This window comes from Lutra lutra, chromosome 3 (genome assembly GCF_902655055.1).
Source record: "Lutra lutra chromosome 3, mLutLut1.2, whole genome shotgun sequence".
Taxonomy (NCBI): Eukaryota; Metazoa; Chordata; class Mammalia; order Carnivora; family Mustelidae; genus Lutra; species Lutra lutra.
In genome coordinates this window covers 112,844,680-112,865,569 of record NC_062280.1, presented here as the reverse complement: position 1 = coordinate 112,865,569, position 20,890 = coordinate 112,844,680, and the positions used below count along the sequence as shown (strand labels likewise).

The following is a 20,890-nucleotide window of genomic DNA, read 5'->3' as shown; positions in this document are numbered from 1 at the left end:
GGGGAGCATCTCTGCTCAGACCTGCTGTGGCAGAGGGTCTGGGGGAGGAGGTGGGAACAGGGATCTGGGGACCGAGGGGGCAAAACCTTAGTCAGGGAGATGAAGACTGCAGTGACAGGCCACATTTGTATCCCATGGGTAGGTGGAGTCGGGGCCCTGGTGAGGGGGCTGGCTTCCAGTACTGGTCTGGCTGTACTGTCATGGGAGATGGTACCCACTGTCTCTCCCTTCCTCTCTTCTACAATCATTCATTCACTCACATACTGGAGACTCAGCCTGAGCTGCTAATCTGATTGGGCACAGCCTGCAGCCTGTCAGCAAGTGGCTACCAGGCACTCATTTGGGCCCCTTGGCCTTCCCACCCACCAGGGAGATAAAACACAAACAAGGCAAGCAGACAGCAGTGTTGTACTGCGGGAGTCCAGACCCCAGTGAGGTGGCAGACATTGGGGTCAAGGCCATGGATAGTCAGTTGGCCTTCCTGGTGTCTAGGATCTGCCCATCACACCTGGTTGGAGGATCCTGAGTCTGAGAGTTAATCTCTTAACTAGAGTCCTTGATCTGCCCGTAAAAGAGGCTGACTGTGGGTGTCAGGTCCCTGTGGAGGCTGCTGAGGGGTAGAAACCTCCCTGTGGATGGGTGCCTGGGAAGACAGGAAGGGAGGGCCCGCATGCATCAAGAAGGCTTACAGACTGGGGCGGCAGGTGGGGGATGGGAGTAATGGATTGGGGCCTTTGTACATCTTTGCTTGGGGACCCTGAATCTAAATTCCCGCCACCTTTGAGGCACAAGGAAACAGAAACCATGTTGATTTCTCTCTCAGTAGAGATCCCAGCTGTTGCCCAATGCAAGGAGTAGCATCAGAAATTACTCTGAGTTCTTTACAAAAAAGACTCTGTAATGATAGTTCCTGGGTTTGGGGGCCTCTGTCTGACACAGCTGTGCTTGTCTTTGGAGACAGAAAGCCTGTAGAATTACGGGTCCCTCTTTGTCTGACAGACCCCAAAGGAAGGGGTTGTGTAGGCCAGATGGACCTGGCCCTCCGTGGTCTTCTGCTGAGCACAGCAGGGTTTTCAAGCTAACAGTCACGATTCAGTTACGTGCCCACATTCAAAGATATTTGAAAATAAAATTTTATCTGCAGCAAATGGCAATGAAATGTCTATTCTATTCCATACAATGTCCTAGGCTCAGAAAAAGTGGGGAGAAGAAAACTATCACATTTGCTCTACCATCCAAAGTCGGCAAACACCAACATTCTGGTGTATTTTTGTTTTCCAGTGCCAGAGTCCTTTTTGGTGAGGGCACGGCTGTAGGCTTCATGGCCGCAGGATTAGTTAGCTTGCCTTTCTGGACCACTGGCTGAGCCTCTTGAGGCTTATGGGCACTGTTAAAGCTGCAGGCGGGAGCCCAGGGGCCTCTTCTCCCAGGAGGTGAACCATGCTATGTGGGGAGGAGAGGGGGAGTGAGCAGTTGGCACCTAACACTTGCCTCACTTCCCACAGGCACCTGTGCCGGCCTTGCCACAACCGGGAGAAGGCCAAGGGTCTGGGAAAGTATGTTTGTCAGCGGTGCCATCTGGTCATTGATGAGCAGCCCCTTATGTTCAAGAATGATGCCTACCACGCGGACCACTTCAGCTGCACCCACTGCGGGTACGTCCACAGTGGAGTTCCTGTGCCAGGAGGTGGTGAGGTGGGCAGGACCCCCACCCAGGGCAGTGAGGGGACAGGAGGGGTGGACCAGTCGGAGAAAGGTGAGGGGCAGACATAGAGGGCATCGCTGCAGGAAACGGCTCCCTCTGGGCCCCCATTCAGGGAGCCCCTTGCATGAAGTCCCGCTGGACACAGGGTGAGGGAGGGCTGGGCCCCTGGAAGCTGGGAGGAAGGAATCAAAGGCTTTGAGGGCCAGGGCAAGGAGGAGGGGTTGGTGCTGGTGTTGGAGAGGGGAGGAGAAAGGAAAGAAGCTGCGGAGGATTCCCTCATCCCTGCCCCAGACACCCAGTCTGGTGCGGAGGGGCCGAGAACAGATCTGCTTCTCAGAGGGCCCGACAATGCACAACACAGACTGCCTTCTGCGAGGCCCTTGCGGGAATCTTGTGCCCTGGGGCCTGTCTGGGGCACAGGAAGTCCCTGAAGAGACCAGAGATCAAAGAGCTGCCCACCCTGGGCACTGTTTTGGACCAGAGTGGGTCTTCTCCGGAAGCTGCTCCCTGGGGCTGGAGGGGCTGGTGGGACCCACCAGTGCCAGGGCGGGCCCTGCAGTGGGGCAGCGATGTCACTTGTGGCTCTGCTCGGTCTCCCAGGAAGGAGCTGACTGCAGAAGCCCGAGAGCTGAAGGGCGAGCTCTACTGCCTGCCGTGCCATGACAAGATGGGTGTCCCCATCTGTGGGGCCTGTCGTCGGCCCATCGAGGGCCGTGTGGTCAACGCGCTGGGCAAGCAGTGGCACGTGGAGGTGAGCAAGGCCAGGAGGTTGGGGGGTGCCCCAGGCTCATTGTTATATGTGGAGTCTGGCCCTGCAGCCCTTCCACGCTCCCACCCCCAGGCCATGGAGCTTGCTCCCAGCAGGGACCCTCCTCCTTGATGCTGCCCCTCTTCATGCCTGGCCTACCCTGGGAGACAGGAGACCTGAGTGCACAGACCACGGTCAGGCAGCTGTGCCCACCTACTTTCCTCCCCCTCTTGGCCTTCTAGAGGATTCCAAAGTCATGAGAGAACCTCAGGGACAGTCTGCTCAAGACACCCCGTGGGGTTATGGTTGGCAGAACTGGCTGTGTCCGGCCGCATAGAGACATGGAAGCTGGGCACACCTGCTGGCTTAGCTCCTCGGGTGTGTCTGCCTGGGTCACCTGGAGGATTCACCTCTACCCTGCGGGCTCTCACAGTCTTACAGATACTAGCTGGAAGGGAGGCTTCTGTTCCCTGATGCCCTGGCTAGGTCTGTGTCCCAGAAGCTGTCTTGGGTGGCCTCTTTGGAAAGGTTCTGATGCAGGCCCTGTCCTGGTCCCCAGCCCCCTGTGAGGAGGGCAAATCCCCACACACCACAGGAACTGGAAGATGCTGCTCAATGACCCGGGGCCTGCAGGGGATGCCCACGGGAGGCAGACACATGTGGTCTTCCGGGGAAGCACCCTGCGTATAACAGAGGAGCCCCCGTGGGGAGGTCCCACCACGCCCCAGGCACCTCACCAATGCCTGACAACTTGGGCGGAGTTTGGTGGCCTGGGGGGCAGCCCTGGAGAGGATGGCAATGCGTGTCACTGTGCATTGGGGAAAGAGTGGGGCCTGCTCACTCATGGGAGGTCCATGGTGATATCGATCCCACTGTCCAGTGGGAGCCCACTGAGGCACTCCATCCCATGGGCCCCTGTCTCCCAGGGTGGCTGCTCCAACCTTAAGCTGCCCTGACTCCCCCCTGTCCTCTCAGCACTTCGTCTGCGCCAAGTGTGAGAAGCCGTTCCTAGGGCACCGGCACTATGAGAAGAAGGGTCTGGCCTACTGTGAGACCCACTACAACCAGGTAGGGCCGGGGAGCAGAGGGTGGATGGGTGGGGCCTGCGGAGGCCCAGGTGTGGACAGCAGCTGTGGGGCTGTGGGGAGCCCTCAGGGAGGTGATGTGGTGTGAGCGCCTGGAACGCTGCATGCACCCATCTGGGCAGGAGAGGACGAGGGCAGCCCCTCCAGAGCCCTCAGTGCGTGTGGAGGCTGGGCTGTGTGCTCAGTGTCATTTGAGACACTGACCCAGACCTGCCATGGGAAGTGAATGAGAGGTCTCTGTGAGGTCCTGAGCTCATGGGGGTGACCTGTGCTGCCATCCTTCTCTCTCCTGCCAGTCTGGCAGAGGTGCCCTGTGGCTGTGGTCCAGAAGTTGGGGGTATGGCCCTGGCCCAGCCTTCTCATGGACACCAGCAGGAGCAACGGGGCCACCCTGGCGGGAAGGGCCCAGGAGTCTTGGGAGGATGCCTGAGAGCAGCTGTTTGGGGTGGGATGGGGGCCAGGTGTCAGCCTTGGCCTCGAGCTGGGGCATGACTGCCTGCCACAAGTTTGACACCTGCTCTCTTTACAGCTCTTTGGGGACGTCTGCTATAACTGTAGCCATGTGATTGAGGGTGATGGTAAGGCTCCTCTGTCCCTGTGCCCCCTCCCCCCTGCACGTGCCTGCTCTCCCTCTGGCATGTTGGTCCTGCAGCTGCAGGCCCAGCTGGTCCTGGGCCAGCCTGGGCCTGCTCAGCCTGCTCGCCCCTGCCCCCACAGTGGTGTCGGCCCTCAACAAGGCATGGTGCGTGAATTGCTTCTCCTGTTCCACCTGCAACAGCAAGCTCACCCTGAAGTAAGTGGTGCTGGCCTCCTGGGGGTGCCAGGGCAGGGTTGGCAGAGTGGGACCTGCCCAGCATCGGCCTCCTCCTGGAGCCTGTCGTGGGGGCTCTGATTTGAGAGCGCTTCCCCTGGTTTCTTCATCAGGCTTTCCCTGGATGCCTGCTGTGGTCAGGCCCTGGGGGTGCAGTGGCAGCAAGGGGCAACCCCAGCCTATGGAGGCAGATTGAGGGGCCCCTTGGGCAGGGTGAGAGGGGGAACGATGTGAGCCTCCAACACACCAGCAAAGACACAGGGCTCTGAGGAGGGAAGGGCATTCCAACTCAGGGAACAGCATGTTCAAAGGCAAAGGAGTCAGACCGCTGGCTCCTCCATGAACCACAGGAGGTACAGAAGGGCTGGATCTGTGAGGTGAAGGGGAGTCCAGGTTTCTGAGGACCGTAGGGAGTCGTGGATGGTTCTGGAGTATCAGAATCTCCTGAGAGGGAAAGGAGGCCTGGAGGCCTGTTTCCTTGTCTACTGTGACCCCTGGCCAGAAGCTCACTCAGGGACCTGGACTGCTGTGGGCTGAGTTGGTGGGGCCTGGGGCTCTCCTGACTGCTGGACTTCTTCCCCAGGAACAAGTTTGTGGAGTTTGACATGAAGCCTGTATGTAAGAGATGCTATGAGAAGTTCCCACTGGAGCTGAAGAAGCGGCTGAAGAAGCTGTCGGAGCTGGCTGCCCGCAAGGCCCCCCCCAAGTCGGTGGGCCTCAACTCCGCCTGAGCGGCCTCCTGCCTGCCCTCCACCTTCATCTCCCCCTTCCTGCTGGTGCCCCCTTCCCTTTGCTGCCTCCAGTCCTCATCTCTGCTCCTTGTCTGTGGCCTCCCCCTCCTTCCCTCCCTCCTCCCCTCCTTCCCTCCAGTATGCTTCTCATCCCCTTCTCTCCCTCCCCCATCTCCTTCCCCTGCTCTCTTGGCTCACCACCCACTCTTTTGGCCCCTAGTCCCTCATCTCCACCTCCTCCCCAGGCCTCTCTTTTCTCTCTTGCCATGGGCTCCTCACTTTCCTTTTATGTAGGCATGGGGCAGAACAGGGCCCTGGAGCCTGTGACAGGCCTGTGCCCACAGCCTCAGGTCAAGTCCTGCAGGGATATGAGCGAATCAGGGCCTGGGGTCACCTGGCCACGGAGCCCTGCTCATCCTGACCTGTCCCATTCCTGCAGGGGCCCTGGCAGCTCACATCCTTCTGTGGGAGCTTGGCCAGCCTCCACCCAGAGTGGTCCCACTGTGCACACATGGCTCTGGGGAGGCCATAGCCAGGCAGCTGCTCCAGCCCCGTGACCCTGGCCATGCGGATGGGGGCCTCTGGGGAACCACCTTTGACCCTTGGACACACACACACTCAACCATGTAGGATCCTTGTGCATAAACTGCCACCGCACCCCACAAATCATCAGGGGGGATACGGACCCCCTCCCATCATCACTCAGGAGGCCTCCTTCCTGAAATCCAGTCTGGGCCACGGGCCACTATGGTTCCCCCAAGCTCCTCTGTGGTCCCCGTAGCAGCTCGGGTTCCCTGTGTCCTCCTCCCCCGACAAGGGCACATGCTGATCCTCTGGGTGCAGCCGGCCAGGGGCTAGAAGGTAGTGGGGTTGGGTGGATGGCTCACTCCGAACCTCCAGGGACCACACTTCCTCCGTGGCCAGCACAGGACCTGGTGCTTGCATAACGAATGAAGGCTTATTTACACGACCACTTGGCCTGTGTGGTTTCTGTTGTGAGAGTGAGGAGGTAAGGCAGGCCCCGTGGGCATACTGCTTTGGGGTTGTGGAATGCTTAGAGAGATGGACACCAAATAGGACAGGTGAGAGAAATGTCCAATTAGGACCCAGCTCTTGTTGCCCTCAGGCTTTGGAGACCAGTCCAGCCGGAAACCCTCAGTCCATGTAGCCTGGCCAGTTGGGGAAGATGGGTAGGATGGCGCCTGCCAGCACGGTGGGGATGAACCCAGGCCACTAAGCTGCGTCCAGCTCTGCTCCCACCTGGGCACAGGCTGGCCTTTGTGGGAAGCCAGCAGCCAGAGAGGGAGGCCTGGCCTGCACCCCCACCAGGCCCTCCCACAGCAGTTATATGCCCCAGGGCCCTGTGGGGGAAGGAGAAAGGTGTGCCAAGGGGCCTGAGGGAAGAGGGAGGGGGAAAGCAGACAAAGGGAGGGGGAGAGATCAATGAAGTCATTCCCTGAGAATGGAGTTGTCCTCCAGGCATACCTCAGAGGAGTCACCATGCTTTTTGCTTTCTCTGGAAGAGATCTTTTGCCGGCCAGTGCCTCCTAGGCCTCCTGCCCACCTGTCCACCCCTGTCCCCGCTTCTCTAGCACATTGCACAGTGCTTCAGAAATTTTTATTTTACATTCTTGGGGGAGTCCTTTCAACCATCCACCCATCAGCCTGGAGGCCTGACATTCCGGGCTCTGCACTGGGCTCCACACTTTGTCCTCCATGGTCAGCCCCTCAGGAAAGGAGGCCTGCCTGGTATGCTGAGGGTTGTGGGGGTGTGTTCTGGGGAGAGGGAAGCATGAAAAGCTGCCTGCAGAGGGCAGGCCCTGGGCCTTTGGAAAGGGCCACCTTTCCAAAGGGCCTTTGGGAAGTGCCACCAGGGTAAGGGTAAGTGAGTGGACACACCAGCTCCCGGGGCTAAGGATCGGCCTGGGCTGGGGCCTGGGAGCCCTGCTGCTTGTTCATGGTGCTCAGGAGCTGCTGCACATACGAGGTCAGCAGGTCATCCATTTTGTAGCCCTGGACAGGGAAGGGTGGGGTTGGAGGCTGTGAGGGGCCGTGGTGGTGCCCTGCTTCTGCCTCAAGGACACACTGCTGAGAACATAGTTCTCCTCCTTCCTTAGAGAGGCCTAGGACCACAGGGGGCCCACACCAGACCTTGCCACCACGGTCCCTGGATGACAGTCCCAGGCTTTTTCTTGCTGGTCCTCCTTCCTGGCTCTGCTGGCCCAGCCTGGCCTAGCCCACCCTGGGCACAGGAAGTCAGGCCCTCAGTGTAAGCCACTTGCCTGGTGGCAGTCCGGGGCCAGGTTTGGGGAAATGTACTCCCTGGTGCCTCCGTGTCCTGTGTGTCTGGGTTGGGGGAAGGGACCAGAAGGCACCCAGGACTGGGACTCACCAGAGAGGTCTCACACAGCAAGCGGCTACCCCGGGCCAGGCTCCCCAGTGCCATGTGGAAGTAGGTGCTGCCACTGCTCCAGCTGGAGATCTTGGTGAAGGGGTAGGTGGTGAGCAGTTCCTGAGGGCAGAGTGGGCAGGGTGGGTAGGACCCAGCTCCAGCCCAGGGAGCCTAGGGACCCTAGGACCTGAGCTGCTGCTCTGGGGTCCTCCAGAGTCCATGGGTCATGGGAGTGGGCATAGAAGGGCAGGGGGGTACCACCTGTGCAGGGGTGTGGGACCCTGGCAGCTTCCCCAGCCCTGCTGGGGCCCTGCTGCTACCTTGGTCTTGGGGTGGATAAGCAGAACCCCGTGCCGGTTGATAGCGATGAGGATGATGTCCGGGTACGAGGTCTCCGAGGTTTGCTGGGGAGGAGGGCACAGTGGTCACAGTCAGCCAAGGAGGCCAGGGGGCCACTTCCCTGAGGCACACATGTGCACACATGCTTCTTCCAAACCAGCTGGCCAGGCCTGCCCCTAGATGTGTGTTTAAGGAGGAGCTCAGGCTGCTGGGGCCAGAGCTGGGTGAGGCTTACCTTCACTTCAAAGAAGGCAGATCCAAATGTGGGCCACCGGCAGATCCACTGGAGGAAGGCCACTTTGGCCTCCTCTACTGTCTTGTCCTTGTGTTTGTCATAGGCCAGAAGGATGTTCTAGGGGAGGCAAGGGCCAGTGAGGGCCTGAGCAGGCTGTCCACACAGGGTCCCCAAGGCCCCTGTCCAGAGCAGCGCCCGTGTGCTTGCAGCCAGCCTGGAGGGCGCTTAGAGTCAAATGGGTCCTCTGCACACAGGGAACCCATTTCTGGGGTGCTGTGGACAGCATGGGGAAGGGGTGACAATCATAGACCCAGCCTACCCTCCATGCCCAGAAGGTGCTCATCTCGCCCAAGTGGGGCCCGGCGCCCTTGTACCCCAGGGTCCCCTCCCCAGCCCCATCAAGGACCTTTCTCCATTCCTCGGATGACATGAGGCGTGTGAGGTTCTCAGGCACAAGATCCCGCAGGATCTTGGGGATACTAGCCAGCTGGGACCGGTCGTTATTAAACTGGGCCTTGTAGATGAGGCTGGCCAGGTGGATGGCATCCTCCCGCGAACACTTGTGGAACCCACGAAGGTACTTGGGCAGCTCCTGAGTGATGGACATGTTGGCTTTAGGCTGCTGCCCAAACCCTTCATGCTCAGGTGGCAGAAGTATTAGCTCTGGGGACAGCCAGGAGACAGAGCCAGCAAAACCCTAAGCCCTCAGGGAGGGTTTCTGGCAGGGGCAATGGCCATCAAGTCAGGGCACGGCTCCCTGACATCTCACCATGGAGGTGGTGGCCTGCCCTACCCTTATGTAGTTGGGACCCTCTGTTCCTTCCTCTCCCAACAATTACTCTTCAGGGGCTGGTACAGTCAGTGTCCCCAAAGGCTGCTCTCCCTCTGCTCCTGGCTGTGGAACCCTCAGGAGCTCAGCCCACCCACCACATGGGGCCTCAAGGGCCTCCAGAAGCCCCTGGAGAGGCTAGGTGACCCAGAGCAAAGCCGCAGCTGGCCTGCTGTCTCCTCTACCATCTCTCAAGGCAGGTGTGGGTGAAGTGATGGTGTGCCCAAACACCCACCAGGAGTGAGCCTGCCCGGGTACCTGGTGGTAATGAAGTATAGTGTCTGCATTTGTGTCCTTCCCTGGGGTCACGCTGAGCCACAGTTTCCGCATGAAGTACACCTGGTAGGGGAGCATCACGGGGGCCCCTGGGCAGGGCGGACAGTGAGTGCCTAGGCTGTCCTGTGGCCCAGCAGACTCCTGGACCTGTAGTTCCCACCCCCTCTAGTGGCCAGGGCATTGCCACCCACCTCCTTGGAGCACATGGCCTGCAGCACGTGTATCCTGAGTCTCCCCCCACAGCCCTGCCATCGCTGCTGTGGTTGCTCCTGACGCCTCTTCTGCTGAAAAGCCTCATCCCCTCTTCCTCCCTGACCACCGACTCTTTCTCATCCCTCAGGAATAGTGCAGAAGCCACCCTCTCCAGGGATCTTCCTGGACCTCCCTGTGGGGGTCAGGCCCCCACAAAGCCTTCATCACCTTGCAGCCCAGCCATCTGTTCTAGGCCTGATGCCATGCCCTCCCCCTGCCTGCTTGGCCCCAGCTGTAGCCATACCCATGACCCAGGGAATTTAAAGGGGAATGAATGAATGCAGGGGCCATGCAAGAAGTGCCAGCGGAACATTCTGTCCCTGGCCCCGGGAGGCAGACTCTCCTTTCCCCCGGACCCCTCCATCCCAACCACATCCTTCCTTTGTCCCCACCCTGCTCCCCTTACCTTCTTTTTGGGGCTTGTTTTTCTTCACCCAATCAGACACTTGCCGCAAGGAATCAAAGAAGAAGTCTCCCTCCTTCTGGCTGATGACCTGGGGTGGGTGGGGAGGAAGGGAGAGGGTAGAAGGGCTTCCATGGGAGAGCCCACCCCGGGAGGCGCTAAGAGCCTGGGTCTGGTCAGCCCATCTATGGCTGGGGAGGCTAGGCGCTGCTCAGAGCTGGCTCTCACTTGCTCCCACACTGTGCTGCTCCATAAGCCCACCTCCCTTCATCCTGACAGCCTGTGTGTAGTGAGGGACCTGGCCCAGTATGCAGGGGAGAACGCCACGTACCTCAGACATCCACCCACCCTTCCCGCCACCCCGGCCTGGCCAGCTGAGCGCACCTTGTCTGCGATCTTGATGAAGAGGCTGCAGCCTTCCCAGGAGGCCAGCTGGAGCCTGGTGGCGACGCTCTGGCATACGTCCCGCACCCGGGTATTGGTGCCCACCTCCAGCATCTGGGCGGAGAAGCAGTGTGTGCTCGTCTCAGGACAAGGCTCAGCCTGGGACCACCATGCACAGACTGGTACTCTTCTTCTCAAGACTGGTGGGAGCGGCGCCTCGGTGGCTCACTCGCTGAGCGTCCACCTTGTGATGGCCGCTCAGGTCATGATCTCAGGGTCCTGAGATTGAGCCCCATGTGGACTCTGTGCTCAGCAGGGAGTCTGCTTGACATTCTCTCTCCCTCTCCCTGTTTCTCTGCCCCACCCCTGCTCCTGTGTGCTAACACATGAGCTCTCTCTCTCTAAAGTAAGTAAATAAGTCTTTTTTTAAAAAAAAAAGATTGGCTAGACATGCTGTAGCCTGAGAAGGAGAAGCCTTCCCTTGTAGAAAACTAACCAGATGCTTACGTTGTTCTGTCAGAGGTCATAGTCTTGGGGGCCCAGGAGGCCTGGCCTTTGGAACTTGCTTTGAGAGCCCTGTGGACAGACTGTGGGAACTTCCCCTGTGGGACCCATAGTCTCCAAGACTGCAGAAACCACAGTGCTCTGGGAAACACTGCAAGGGAGCACGGTCCTCTGCCCTTCTGCTCTTCTCTGCTGCCACGTGGCTGGGGGCCTCTCTGCAGGCCGGGGCCTCCTGTTTCCCCTCCCACCTGTTCTTTACCATCCCCAGCAGCCAACAAGGGCTCTGCCCACAGGTGCCCCTAGTGGCAGCACCTCTGCTCCCATGCCCCAGGGCAGGGTCAGAAGCCCGTAGGGGTCCCATGCCCTGGGACTCAGCTTCATTGACCACCCTTGTGGCTTCCTCGTGGCCACCCCCCCCCCCCCCCGCCCCGAGGCCTAGGGTGGTGGGAAGTCCTGCCCCTTCAGGACTTCCCACCACCCTAGGCCTCGGGAGGGGGGGGGGTGGCCACTCCCTATGCTGGCCTTGAGCCCCTGGGGTGGGGGGGGGCACTCAGTTAACCTCTGATGGTCCAGGTAGGAGACTGAGAGGGTGGGAGGCTCCCTCTAACTCTGAAAACAGTGTCAGTCCGCTTGTTTTGGCTCTCTGTGGGTAACCACGCTGCAGAGGGGCTTTGTGGGGGTGGGGGGTTGCAGGAGGGGAGCCTGGGAGGCCAGTCCCTCAGGCGGGGGGGGCGCTCACCTCGCTCGTGTCGTTGGGGAAGTAGATCTTGTGGCAGATGCGGGAGATGTTCTGCTCCATGGCCTCTACCTCCACTGGGTGTGGGGGCTGCTTCCGGGGCCCCGTCCTAGAGTAGTAGAGGGCTGAGCATGCCCCGCCCCCACTACCTCCAGCCCAGCCCAGGCCCCAGCTACCCCCTCCAAGCTAAACCTTGTGCCAGAAACAAACAAGTAACTCTGCACCCCCACTGGAGGGTGTAGTTCTCAGGGGCTGCCCCTGCCTGGGGAGCTCAGCACCAGGCCCAGAGCCAGCCTGGAGTCACCTCCCAGGTGCCCCCCTATTCTGAGGAGGTGGCAAGAAGAAGGGGCCCCGGGCTGACCAGAGCCTCCTGGGTGGGGCACTGGTGGCCAGCAAGAGTTGGGTTCTCATTCTCACACAGCAGGGGCATTAGGTGGGAGTCAAGGACCCCCGCACCTTCTCTGAGGACCTTCTCTGAGGGCACCCACCTCCCTCTCCATGACCACGGCCAACCCACACTCTTCCACAGCCACAGGAGGCCGAGCCAGATAGGGCAGGTGGTGCGGATGAGAATCAAGGCAGACCCAAGGCAGAAGTGCCCCACGGTGGGAGGGCTGGCCACAAGGATTGGTAGGGACTGGCCTCAGATCTTGGTCACTCTTGCCTGGCTGGGTGGGATGATGGTGGCTTGGGGCACCAAGATCATACTGTGGCCTCCAGGCTGTTGTTCCCTCTGTCCCTGGACAGGCAGCCACTGGGGTAGGGATACGGCTAAGACTGAGTCTGCTAGCTGCCCTTACTGACCATCCAGGCCTCTCTGAGACCTTTAGAGCCTCCCTTTCCAGCTTCTGCCCAGCTTGCTGGGAGCCTGGTCCTGCTTCCTTAAACAGACACCAGCTTCTGGAGAGGACACAGAATCTGGCTCCACTGACAGGTGTCCCCACTGGACCACGAGCTCTGGAAGGGCAATATGAGTCAGCACCCACATGCAGACGCTTCTGGGTGTGTGGGAATAGGCAGGCTCACCTCAGGATCCTCTGGAGGCGGCGGCTGCAGTCAGGGGCCAACAGCTTCTTCCTCCGTGTGTCGATGAACTTCTGAGTGTGGGGCAGCAGTGCCTTGCCAGGTGGGAAGAGGCCAGTGCAGAGCCACAGCAGCTGCCAGCCCCGCTCCTCGCTGTACCTGGGGGTGGCAGCACCCATCAGCCTAGAAAGGGCCCTGTTAGAGGCCCGGGCCAGCTAGGCACCTTGAGGAGATGGGGACAAGGAAGCCTGCTGCCCAGTGACCTGCTGCCTCAAAAAGGCTTTACACGCATAAAATGGGAAGGGGTACCATTATGCCCATTTCAGGGAGGAGTGCACTGGAGTTAAGAGAGCCCATGTTGTGCCCAGAACATAGGAAAAAGGGTACGAGAAGGTAGGGTCCAGGGCAGGTCCATTCCTCTCCCTGCTTTCACCACCCCCAAGAGGTCAGAGGGACGGAAGAAGGTCCCCGCCTTCCCACAGCCGCTGTCAGCACCTGAGCAGGCTGGGGAGCCCCCATGAGCTGAACACTGGGCACAAGCCCTGGAGGCTAGGGTGAAGACTGAAGGGGCCTGGGTAGGGAGCCTGGTGCCCTCTGGCCCTGCCCCGTCCCCAGCAGACCTCTTGGTGTTGTGTGTCAGCTGCTTCAGGATCTGGCAGTAGACCTCATCCTGCAGGGCTGAGTCCTGGAGGGCCGACGAGAAGATCTGGTCGGTGAGCTCCACAGAGGTCCAGGCCTGTCGTGAAGGGTAGTCCCCCATGTACCTGAGGATAGGTGCTGCTGTCAAGGAGAATGTGCCAGCGTGGCTGCCTATCACCGCCAACCGTGACCCCACATTGGCTCTTGACCTGCCTCGCGAGTTGCACACTGCCTCGGCCCTGTGCTCCATGGGGCTGGTGCCCTTCATAGGGCAGCCATGGGGCCAGCACAGAGCTGGGCCAGGCTGGCTGGGGAAGGATATCGATGAAGATCTGACAGGCGAGGTCCCGGAGCTCGGCATTGGCATGGACACGCTTGAGCAGAGGCTGCCGCAGTGGCTCAGATGAGTGTGCCCAGAGGTGGCCCCGGGTCCGGGCCAGGGGGAACATGGCCCTGCTGACTGTCTCCTTTTCTGGAGCCCTGTCCGGGAATGGAGGCTTCTGTGAGGCCCTTCTCAAGCCCTCTTTGTCCATGCTTCTCCTTCCTCTCCCCACCCGCCTACCGTGTGTGCACTGTGAGGGGAGAGACCCAGGCTCACTCCCCTTGCCCTCCCGGGGTAGCTATGGGAGGGTCAGAGGGTTCCCTTTCCCCGGGAGGCCAGGTGGACACAGCACCTCCCTCCACGGCCTCCCTATAACCCTCAGGGATCACAGAAGGGCTGGCAGGGCCTGCTGGGGGCCTGAGTGGGCACCTAAAAAACTCGTAGGAGAACTCCTCCAGGGTGTGTGGCTTGTCCTTGGGCTGCGCCTCAGGCAGCGGCTCTGTGGGCCGCCCCTCCTGGGTGGCCATCTTCCGCTTCTCTGGTGACATGGCCAGCAAGCTCTGTGGAGACACAGGCCCGTGGGTCCCACTGCCCACACGGCTCTCCCCACAGGCTCCTTCCTGACCCGGTTGCTCCAGGGCCATGGGAGGGGCTGACCACAGGGCTGCACAGGTCCTCCCGTGTCACCTTCTGTGTGACCCATGACCAGTGACTCAATGTCTCTGACCCGTTCCTTTTCCTTAGGAGGGCTGCTCAGACCCATGAGGGTCCCCTTGCCCTGGGCACCCCTCAGGGCCACCTCTCACTGGATGCTGCCTGCTTCGTTCCCTACCTCCCTCAGGCCCCAGCACGATGTCGCTTCCTCAGGGATGCTTTCCGGATAGTGCACGCCCCTAGCCTATCATTGGCTCCTAGAATGACCAGTGCTTCCTCTTGGTGACACTCTGTGACAGGCAGTGTGCCACATGCTCCTTGAGGGGTGAGTGGCTGTTGTGCTCAGTGCTGTCCTGCACGGGGCACACAGCTGGCACTCAGTATGGGAATCCTAGAATGCCTGTCTGTCCTGCCTCTCAGTGGGGCTGGTTTTGGGGGCCAGGGTGGTTGGAGACCTGGGCCCCCTTGGGTCAGGTTTAAATGAGGCTGACAGCAGGGGAGGACAGGTTTGTTCCCAGGATGTGCTGGGGTGGGAGCATCTATAAGCACTGGGCAAGGCTGGGTACAGACACTGTGCCAGCTTCATGGTCACCCCAGAGGGATGACAGGGCCGGCAGGGCATGTCTCCTGGCTCTCTGCAAGGTGGCGCATGGGACCCTGAGCTAGGAGCTGGGCTGTTTCCTCCTGTGCCCATGGGCACCTGGGCTGAGGACAGACAAACGTGTGTTACCAGCAGATGTGCTGAGGGCTTGGTGACCACTGGGATGGCATAGAGGCAGGCCGTGGGCACCAGCCCCATCTTGCCCGTCCTGTCGTTCTGGCCCAAGGTCCAGTTCTCTGAAGCCAACAGCCCCTGCTTCTTTGTCAGGATCAGCAGGTCCCCCTTCTTGAAGGGCAGGAGGGTGGTGTCATCTGCAATTCCAAGTCATACACAGGGGCAGAAAAGCCACCACTTATCAAGGGCTGGGCAGAGGCCAGAGACTGTGCTAGCACCGTGGTTTGGCTCCCTTGGCAGGTGAGGAAAGCAAGAGACAGAGTGGTGGGTCCAAGGCCACAGCAAGGCTGAGTGGTGGCTGGATTCCTAGGCACACAGCCCCTGCAGGCAGGGCTGGGGAGCTATGGCTGCAGGCTGAGCCTCAGGGGATCTGCCCTCTGTGCTGTGAGGCCTCCTGAGCCTGTGTCCTCCTCTGTAAGTAGACAATAATCCCTCCCTCTTGGGCAGTCTGGGGGGTGGAATGGGCAACAGGGATGACATTTCTTCCTGCTGTAAGACCGCACACATAGCCTCTCCTCTCTGTCCCTGTGAGTGCCCCCCACCCCCAGGCCCCTGCAGTAACTACACTGCCTAATGCCCAGGAGTGCTCAGCTCATGCTGGAGTGCTGACCTGCAGGGACGGTGTGGCCAGCAGCTAGACTGCCCTAGCGGTCTCCCACCCTTGAGCTGTGTGACCCTAGACAAGCAGCTCCCCTTCTCAGGATCCCGGTTCCTTGTCTGTAAATGGGAGACAGGGTGGCTGTGGGGACGGCATTCAAAGCTCAGGCTGGTGGCCTGGCTATTCTCTGCAGGGGGAGGGAGGGGTGCCCCTGAGCTTCCTCAACTAGCTTCACCTTAGGGGCTTTGAGACCATCTCCTTTAACCCCTCATTTTGTGGAAGGGAAGGCTTTGCCCAAAGCTGCCCCCCATGGTGCTTCACGGCCCTCTTTCCCTCTCTCTGCTCAGGTCCCTCCTGGAGTCCTGCTGCATGGCCACTGAGACATGGGGATGAGCCAGCCAACCTCCCACTGACCACACAATCTGCCCCTCCCCGCCTGGCTGGGCACCTGTGGCTTTCCTGTCCTGCAGGGCCATGGCGAACACAGACCTCTCCTTCAAGCCCTCCAGAAACATGGCTACCAGCTCGGCGATGGCCACACTGCTGGGTGACACGAATTCGTACTCCTCTGCGTGCAGCGTGGAGAGTACCAGCCTCTGCCCACCCTGGGCCTCCCTGAGGGGACAAAAGATGCTATGTGACCAACGCCCTCTCCCGCCCTCCCTGTTCCAGCCCCTTGACAGCCTCAGAAGGGGTGGTCCTCCTAAAGTTACAGACGACTTGACTGTGGGCACTGGTAGGGCCAAGGTCTGAGCTTAGGTCAGCCCACCTCCCAGGCACTACTCTGTATGGTGGGCAAATGACAGCCAGAGCTCAGGGTTCCCAGGGTGTGGGCTCAGCTCTGGGTGGGTCATGAGGTGGCTGGTGTGCAGGGCCACCACAGGGACATGGCAAAGAATGTTGGAGTTGAGAGGAGGCACCGGTCTTGGCAAGATTGGGTGAACTACCTCCTGTCTTAGTTTATTCCCCTGCATGCCGTGAGTACAAGTGCCCAGCATGGTCAGCCTGAGGAAATGGTGGCCACTGTGCGACCCCCCACCCATGCAATGGTAATGATTATCATGTCATGGCACCCAGAGGTCTGCTTTAACCAAGGGGGGCTCTGGAAGGGCACAGGTGGGCCTTCCCAAAGGGCTGGGAGGCATTCTCCGAAGACAAGAGGCCTGCAGAGCTATGGCGGTGGGGGTGTCTGAGGCCCAGCCTGGCCTGCAAGGCCACTCTGCCACACACCCAGCCTCCATCCCTTACTTCCTCTCTCAGATGATCCACACTTTCCACATGACCACTTCTCGCCCACGAGAAGGCAAGGGACCTATACCTAAATGCACACCCAAAAGATTGCAAGCTTTGGGTTTCAAAGTGAAAACTGAGAGAAGGATGCCTCAAGCGTAGATGTAGTACTTAATGGGGAAGTGCCAACCTGGTGGCCAGAGAGGATAGGGTGCCAAGTTCAGCAGCCATCACACCGTACCTGTCCATCGTCATCCCTGCACCCCAACCAAGGGCCAGGCACAATATGCCTCCCTCTCTCCCTGTTCCTCCCAGAGCCCCCAAGGACTAAGGTTGAGTGCAAAGCGAGATTCCCTTTGGGACATCTTCCCTTGGGACACCCACCTGTTGGTGATCAGACTCATGACCTCTGGGAAAGAGAGTTCTAGGAGCATCTTCTCCTTCTGGTCCAGGAAGTATATCCCCTTCCAGTTAACAGCCAAGATCAGCTGAGTCTTGGGCAGTCGAGGGCCTGGCAGGGGGAGACAGAGGTGTGAAGCTTAGGTTGGCCTCACAGGGGACCCTGCCTACACCCCCTCACCTCCATCAGATCCCATTACCGGAGAGTGTGGTGACCTCAAAGAGCTGAGAGAAGAGCAGCGGCCACTGCAGGCGGGCAGCATCCACCACCTGCTCCTGCACGGCCAGCGGCTTTGCCTGCTTCTGGGTGTACCATGCCTGCGGGGGAGGCACAGCGGGTCACTTCCATCACTCATCTCTCACTAGACCCCGGCTTCCCCTTAGTGAGCTAACAGCCCAATGCCCACGGTGCTCATTTGCTGGATCATTCTGTGAAGCCTCTACCTGAAGAGAGGTCCGTGCCAGCGAGGGCTAGGGGAGTAAGCTCTGGGGGGCTGGGCAGGCCTTTTTTACCCACCCTGGCGGGGGACCATTCGTGGATGGTTTTGAGAGGGGAGGAAGGCTTGCCCCCTCTTTAGATCAGGGGGCCAAAGGGCTGTAATCAGGCTGTGACTCACTGCCTCATGGAAAGCTATGGAAAGCTATGAGTTGGACTTATCCATGCGGGCTTGGGCCTGCTCCTGCCAACACGTGTGTGCCTTATGGGCCTATGTCTTGCTCTGTGCAGGATGCCTATCTTGCTGTGCATCTGTGTCCTTGGTACCTCGGTCTGTCTTCTCTGGAGTTCTTCTGCCTATCTGCAGGCCACTCTCAGGGACCTTCATCTCAACCTGCCCCCAGTCGACTTTCCTTCCTCCCTCTTTCTTGGCTTCTTCTCCACCTCCCCAGCTCCTCCCCGTCTCCACTGCTCTGGGCCCATAGCTGGCTATAGTGTCCAACTGAACTTTCTTTTTACTGTTTGTTAAATAAAATGTTATTTCTCTTGTTGCCAGTTTAAAAAGTGGTTGGGAAACACTCATAGCCTGCAGCGTTAAGTGATGCCTCCTCTCTGAGGGGTGATCTGGCAATGGGTATCACGTACCAGGAACTGTGGAAAGTTCCTGTACTCTGAAATCTCTCTAGGAATCTATCCTGGAGATATACTGTGGAGCATATAAAAGTTGGCATCTACTAAGGGGTTCATCTGTTGTATTAATAGTGAAAAATGGAGAATGACCTTACTGTTCATGATAAGAAGCAGTAAATTATAATTCATTACTGCAGTACTATGCAGCCATTAAGAATGAACATAAAAAAAGAAGAAGAGGGGCGCCTGGGTGGCTCAGTGGGTTAAAGCCTCTGCCTTCGGCTCAGGTCATGATCTCAGAGTCCTGGGATTGAGCCCCACATCAGGCTCTCTGCTCAGCAGGGAGCCTGCTTCCTCCTCTCTCTCTCTCTGCTTGCCTCTCTGCTTACTTGTGATCTCTGTCAAATAAATAAATAAAATCTTAAAAAAAATTAAGAAAAAAAAGAAGAAGAAAAGAGGAAGAAATGAAAGAGGAAAAAAAATGAACACAAAGATTTGTATTTAGTGACATGGAAATACAGCCCCATGCTATGTGATTAAGTGAAGAAACAGGCTGGAAGTTGCTATATGATACAAGCCTGTGTTTATTTTTTAGAAGGTGTATGATTTATCTCTCTCCAGTCATATCTCAGTTGTGTAAGCATGAGTTTGGTCTTCTATATCACAATGTTAAGAACAGTGATCTCATTAATATGAGATTATTGGTGATTTCACTTTTCTCTGTCTATATGTTCTGATGTATTTGGTAATGTACATGTTTTAAGTGGTTTAATGAAAAAAATCTGTGTAACTATGTTCACTTTGGAAAAAAGTGGTTGAGTAACATTTCCTAGTTCTTTTACCCTCACCCCAACTCTCCCTTCCCAAATTACAAAGCCCCTCTTACCCATGTTCATTTGGGTTCACGTGTGCCTCTGGTCCCTCCCTCATATGAGTCCTAAAATCCCATGGTCTCTCTCCTGGGAGAGAGAAACACCCAAAACGACCAAGTAGGGTTTCCTTTCCCAAAATCCAATCACCAAGAACTGTTTCCAAGAGATGCCAATGAGCATCTTGTGGAACAAAGCTTTGTTAGTCACTATATCTGGGAAATGTTGGGTAAGACAATCAGGCTTCTCTACTGCAGGACTTGTCAGAACCTTTCATTAGAGTTAGGCACTGTGACTCCCTAAGAGCAGTACATGGAAAGCTGCATTTTCCAAACCACAAGTCCACAGAACCCTTGTCCATGGCCCCTTTGGGGCACCCCCTTCTCATGAGGCAGAATGGAGACTGTGTTGGTTGGCCATCCTGACCACCTTTCTCTGAATTTGGATGGCCCCTGCTGCCTGAACCACTCACCTGGGGTTCATCTCCCTGCCACTGGATTGTTAGCCCCTAACAAGTAGGCATGGTGCTACTTCTTCCCTGCTCCCCGTCCTGCCCTTTCTCAGTCCATGGTGCCACGGGGATAACTGAGGTGGGTGCAGGTATTAACCAAAGGGAAACCCCCATGCACAGCTCTCCTGCAGTAGCAGCAGCAGTGAACAGTGAGCTATGCCCGGAAGCTCAGGCCATGCTGCTGAGCTCAGCACCCTGGGAGAAAGGAGGCTCTGATGGGCAGCAGGTTTGGGGATGGCTGCCCCTGTGGCAGGGGAAGGGAGGCAGGGGGACTGTGACTCAGATGGTGCATCTTTGCTATCCCCTTGCGGGTGAAGTTCAGGGAGCAGTGGAAACCCCCACTAGTCTGGGTGTTCTTGAGGACATGGGTGTGTGCTGGTGGGGAGATGGAAGCAGGAGCCCCTGGGAGGACCATGTTCACATGGTACAGGCTGACCAAGCAGGAGCAGAGGATGGGCAGCCATCCCTGCTATGCAGAGCCTGTGCTGAGGGCACAGGCATGGTGTGCAGTTGGCAGCTGTGGATTCCCACTCCTGCCAAAAGGCTGAAGCCCAGACAGATGCTGCGGTAGAGATGAGCACGGGGATGAGCTGCCCTAACTCGCCTGAGATGCCGACTGGAAGGGAGGAGGCACAGTAGAGTGGGCCTGTGATAGGGAGCTGGACTGAACGAGACTGTTTAAATCTCAAGAGATAGACCTACACTAACTGGCAAGTCAAAGTCTCCCATTCCCCAGTGGGAGACCCCCTGCCCCAAAGGAGGTCGCAGAGCCCAAGTGCCCAGGCTCTGTGAAGGCTGACCTTGGTGTGGGCAGCAGTGATGAGGCTAGCCCACCGCTCTGGCGGTTTGGTCCTGTACAGTTTGGAGGGGATGCAGCTGGGCAGCAGTTCCTGGACAGCCTCGCTCCCCACCGAGGCGCCGAGCTGCACGTAGCAGTGCTGGGCCAGCAGCTGTACCAGCTCTTCCTCCTGTGCAACCCGGGAACAAACATGGGGGTCGGGGGGGGGGGGGTCCACCTCCCGAACGATGTCCCTGCCACGTCCTAGCACAGTAGAGATGACCAGCCCTCAGACAAGAACCAGGAATATGAGTGGCAGCCACCTGTCCTGTCACCTCTGTTAGGCTGGATATGCCCCTTCCCCAACATCCGGAACCACAGCATGCCCAATGGGCCCCCTCGGCTGCTGTCCTGCTGGCAGGCTGGAACTTCCCAGCAGCCTTGGCTTGAGCCCTGCAGGTCTTCTGCCCAAGGTCAAGGGGTGATCCCCCGTGCCACTCTCCCAACTCTCAGGGAGACAGTGAGTGTGGAGGAGGCAGCTCTGAGGCCTGGGTAGAACCCTAACATTGCTGTCTGAGTGGGGTCATGTACACGAG

At 58.6% G+C, this 20,890-nt stretch overlaps 2 protein-coding genes across 10 annotated transcripts in view; one reads left to right on the top strand and one right to left on the bottom strand.

Annotated features, from left to right (window-relative positions):
• LIMS2 (LIM zinc finger domain containing 2) overlaps nt 1-6,050 on the top strand; it is a 42,132-nt gene extending 36,082 nt beyond the window's left edge. For all 8 annotated transcript variants that reach the window (XM_047722740.1, XM_047722739.1, XM_047722735.1 and 5 more), the window contains 6 exons: nt 1,506-1,655; nt 2,306-2,456; nt 3,429-3,521; nt 4,068-4,116; nt 4,256-4,331; nt 4,933-6,050. In XM_047722740.1, the coding sequence (XP_047578696.1) occupies nt 1,506-1,655; nt 2,306-2,456; nt 3,429-3,521; nt 4,068-4,116; nt 4,256-4,331; nt 4,933-5,080 (667 nt within the window). In that variant the 3' untranslated portion in view covers nt 5,081-6,050. The remainder of the gene's footprint in view (nt 1-1,505; nt 1,656-2,305; nt 2,457-3,428; nt 3,522-4,067; nt 4,117-4,255; nt 4,332-4,932) is intronic.
• Nucleotides 6,051-6,683: 633 nt separating this feature from the next.
• The window catches only part of MYO7B (myosin VIIB), a 91,478-nt gene continuing 77,271 nt past the window's right edge, over nt 6,684-20,890 (bottom strand). For both annotated transcript variants that reach the window (XM_047722721.1, XM_047722720.1), the window contains 18 exons: nt 20,317-20,484; nt 17,271-17,388; nt 17,056-17,182; nt 15,890-16,056; nt 14,799-14,980; nt 13,844-13,974; nt 13,415-13,572; nt 13,074-13,227; nt 12,457-12,612; nt 11,434-11,539; nt 10,191-10,304; nt 9,810-9,897; nt 9,134-9,240; nt 8,453-8,638; nt 8,047-8,163; nt 7,793-7,876; nt 7,473-7,592; nt 6,684-7,093 (listed from right to left, as the gene is read on the bottom strand). In XM_047722721.1, coding sequence (XP_047578677.1) covers nt 6,992-7,093; nt 7,473-7,592; nt 7,793-7,876; nt 8,047-8,163; nt 8,453-8,638; nt 9,134-9,240; nt 9,810-9,897; nt 10,191-10,304; nt 11,434-11,539; nt 12,457-12,612; nt 13,074-13,227; nt 13,415-13,572; nt 13,844-13,974; nt 14,799-14,980; nt 15,890-16,056; nt 17,056-17,182; nt 17,271-17,388; nt 20,317-20,484 — 2,385 coding nt within the window. In that variant the 3' untranslated portion in view covers nt 6,684-6,991. The remainder of the gene's footprint in view (nt 7,094-7,472; nt 7,593-7,792; nt 7,877-8,046; nt 8,164-8,452; nt 8,639-9,133; nt 9,241-9,809; nt 9,898-10,190; nt 10,305-11,433; nt 11,540-12,456; nt 12,613-13,073; nt 13,228-13,414; nt 13,573-13,843; nt 13,975-14,798; nt 14,981-15,889; nt 16,057-17,055; nt 17,183-17,270; nt 17,389-20,316; nt 20,485-20,890) is intronic.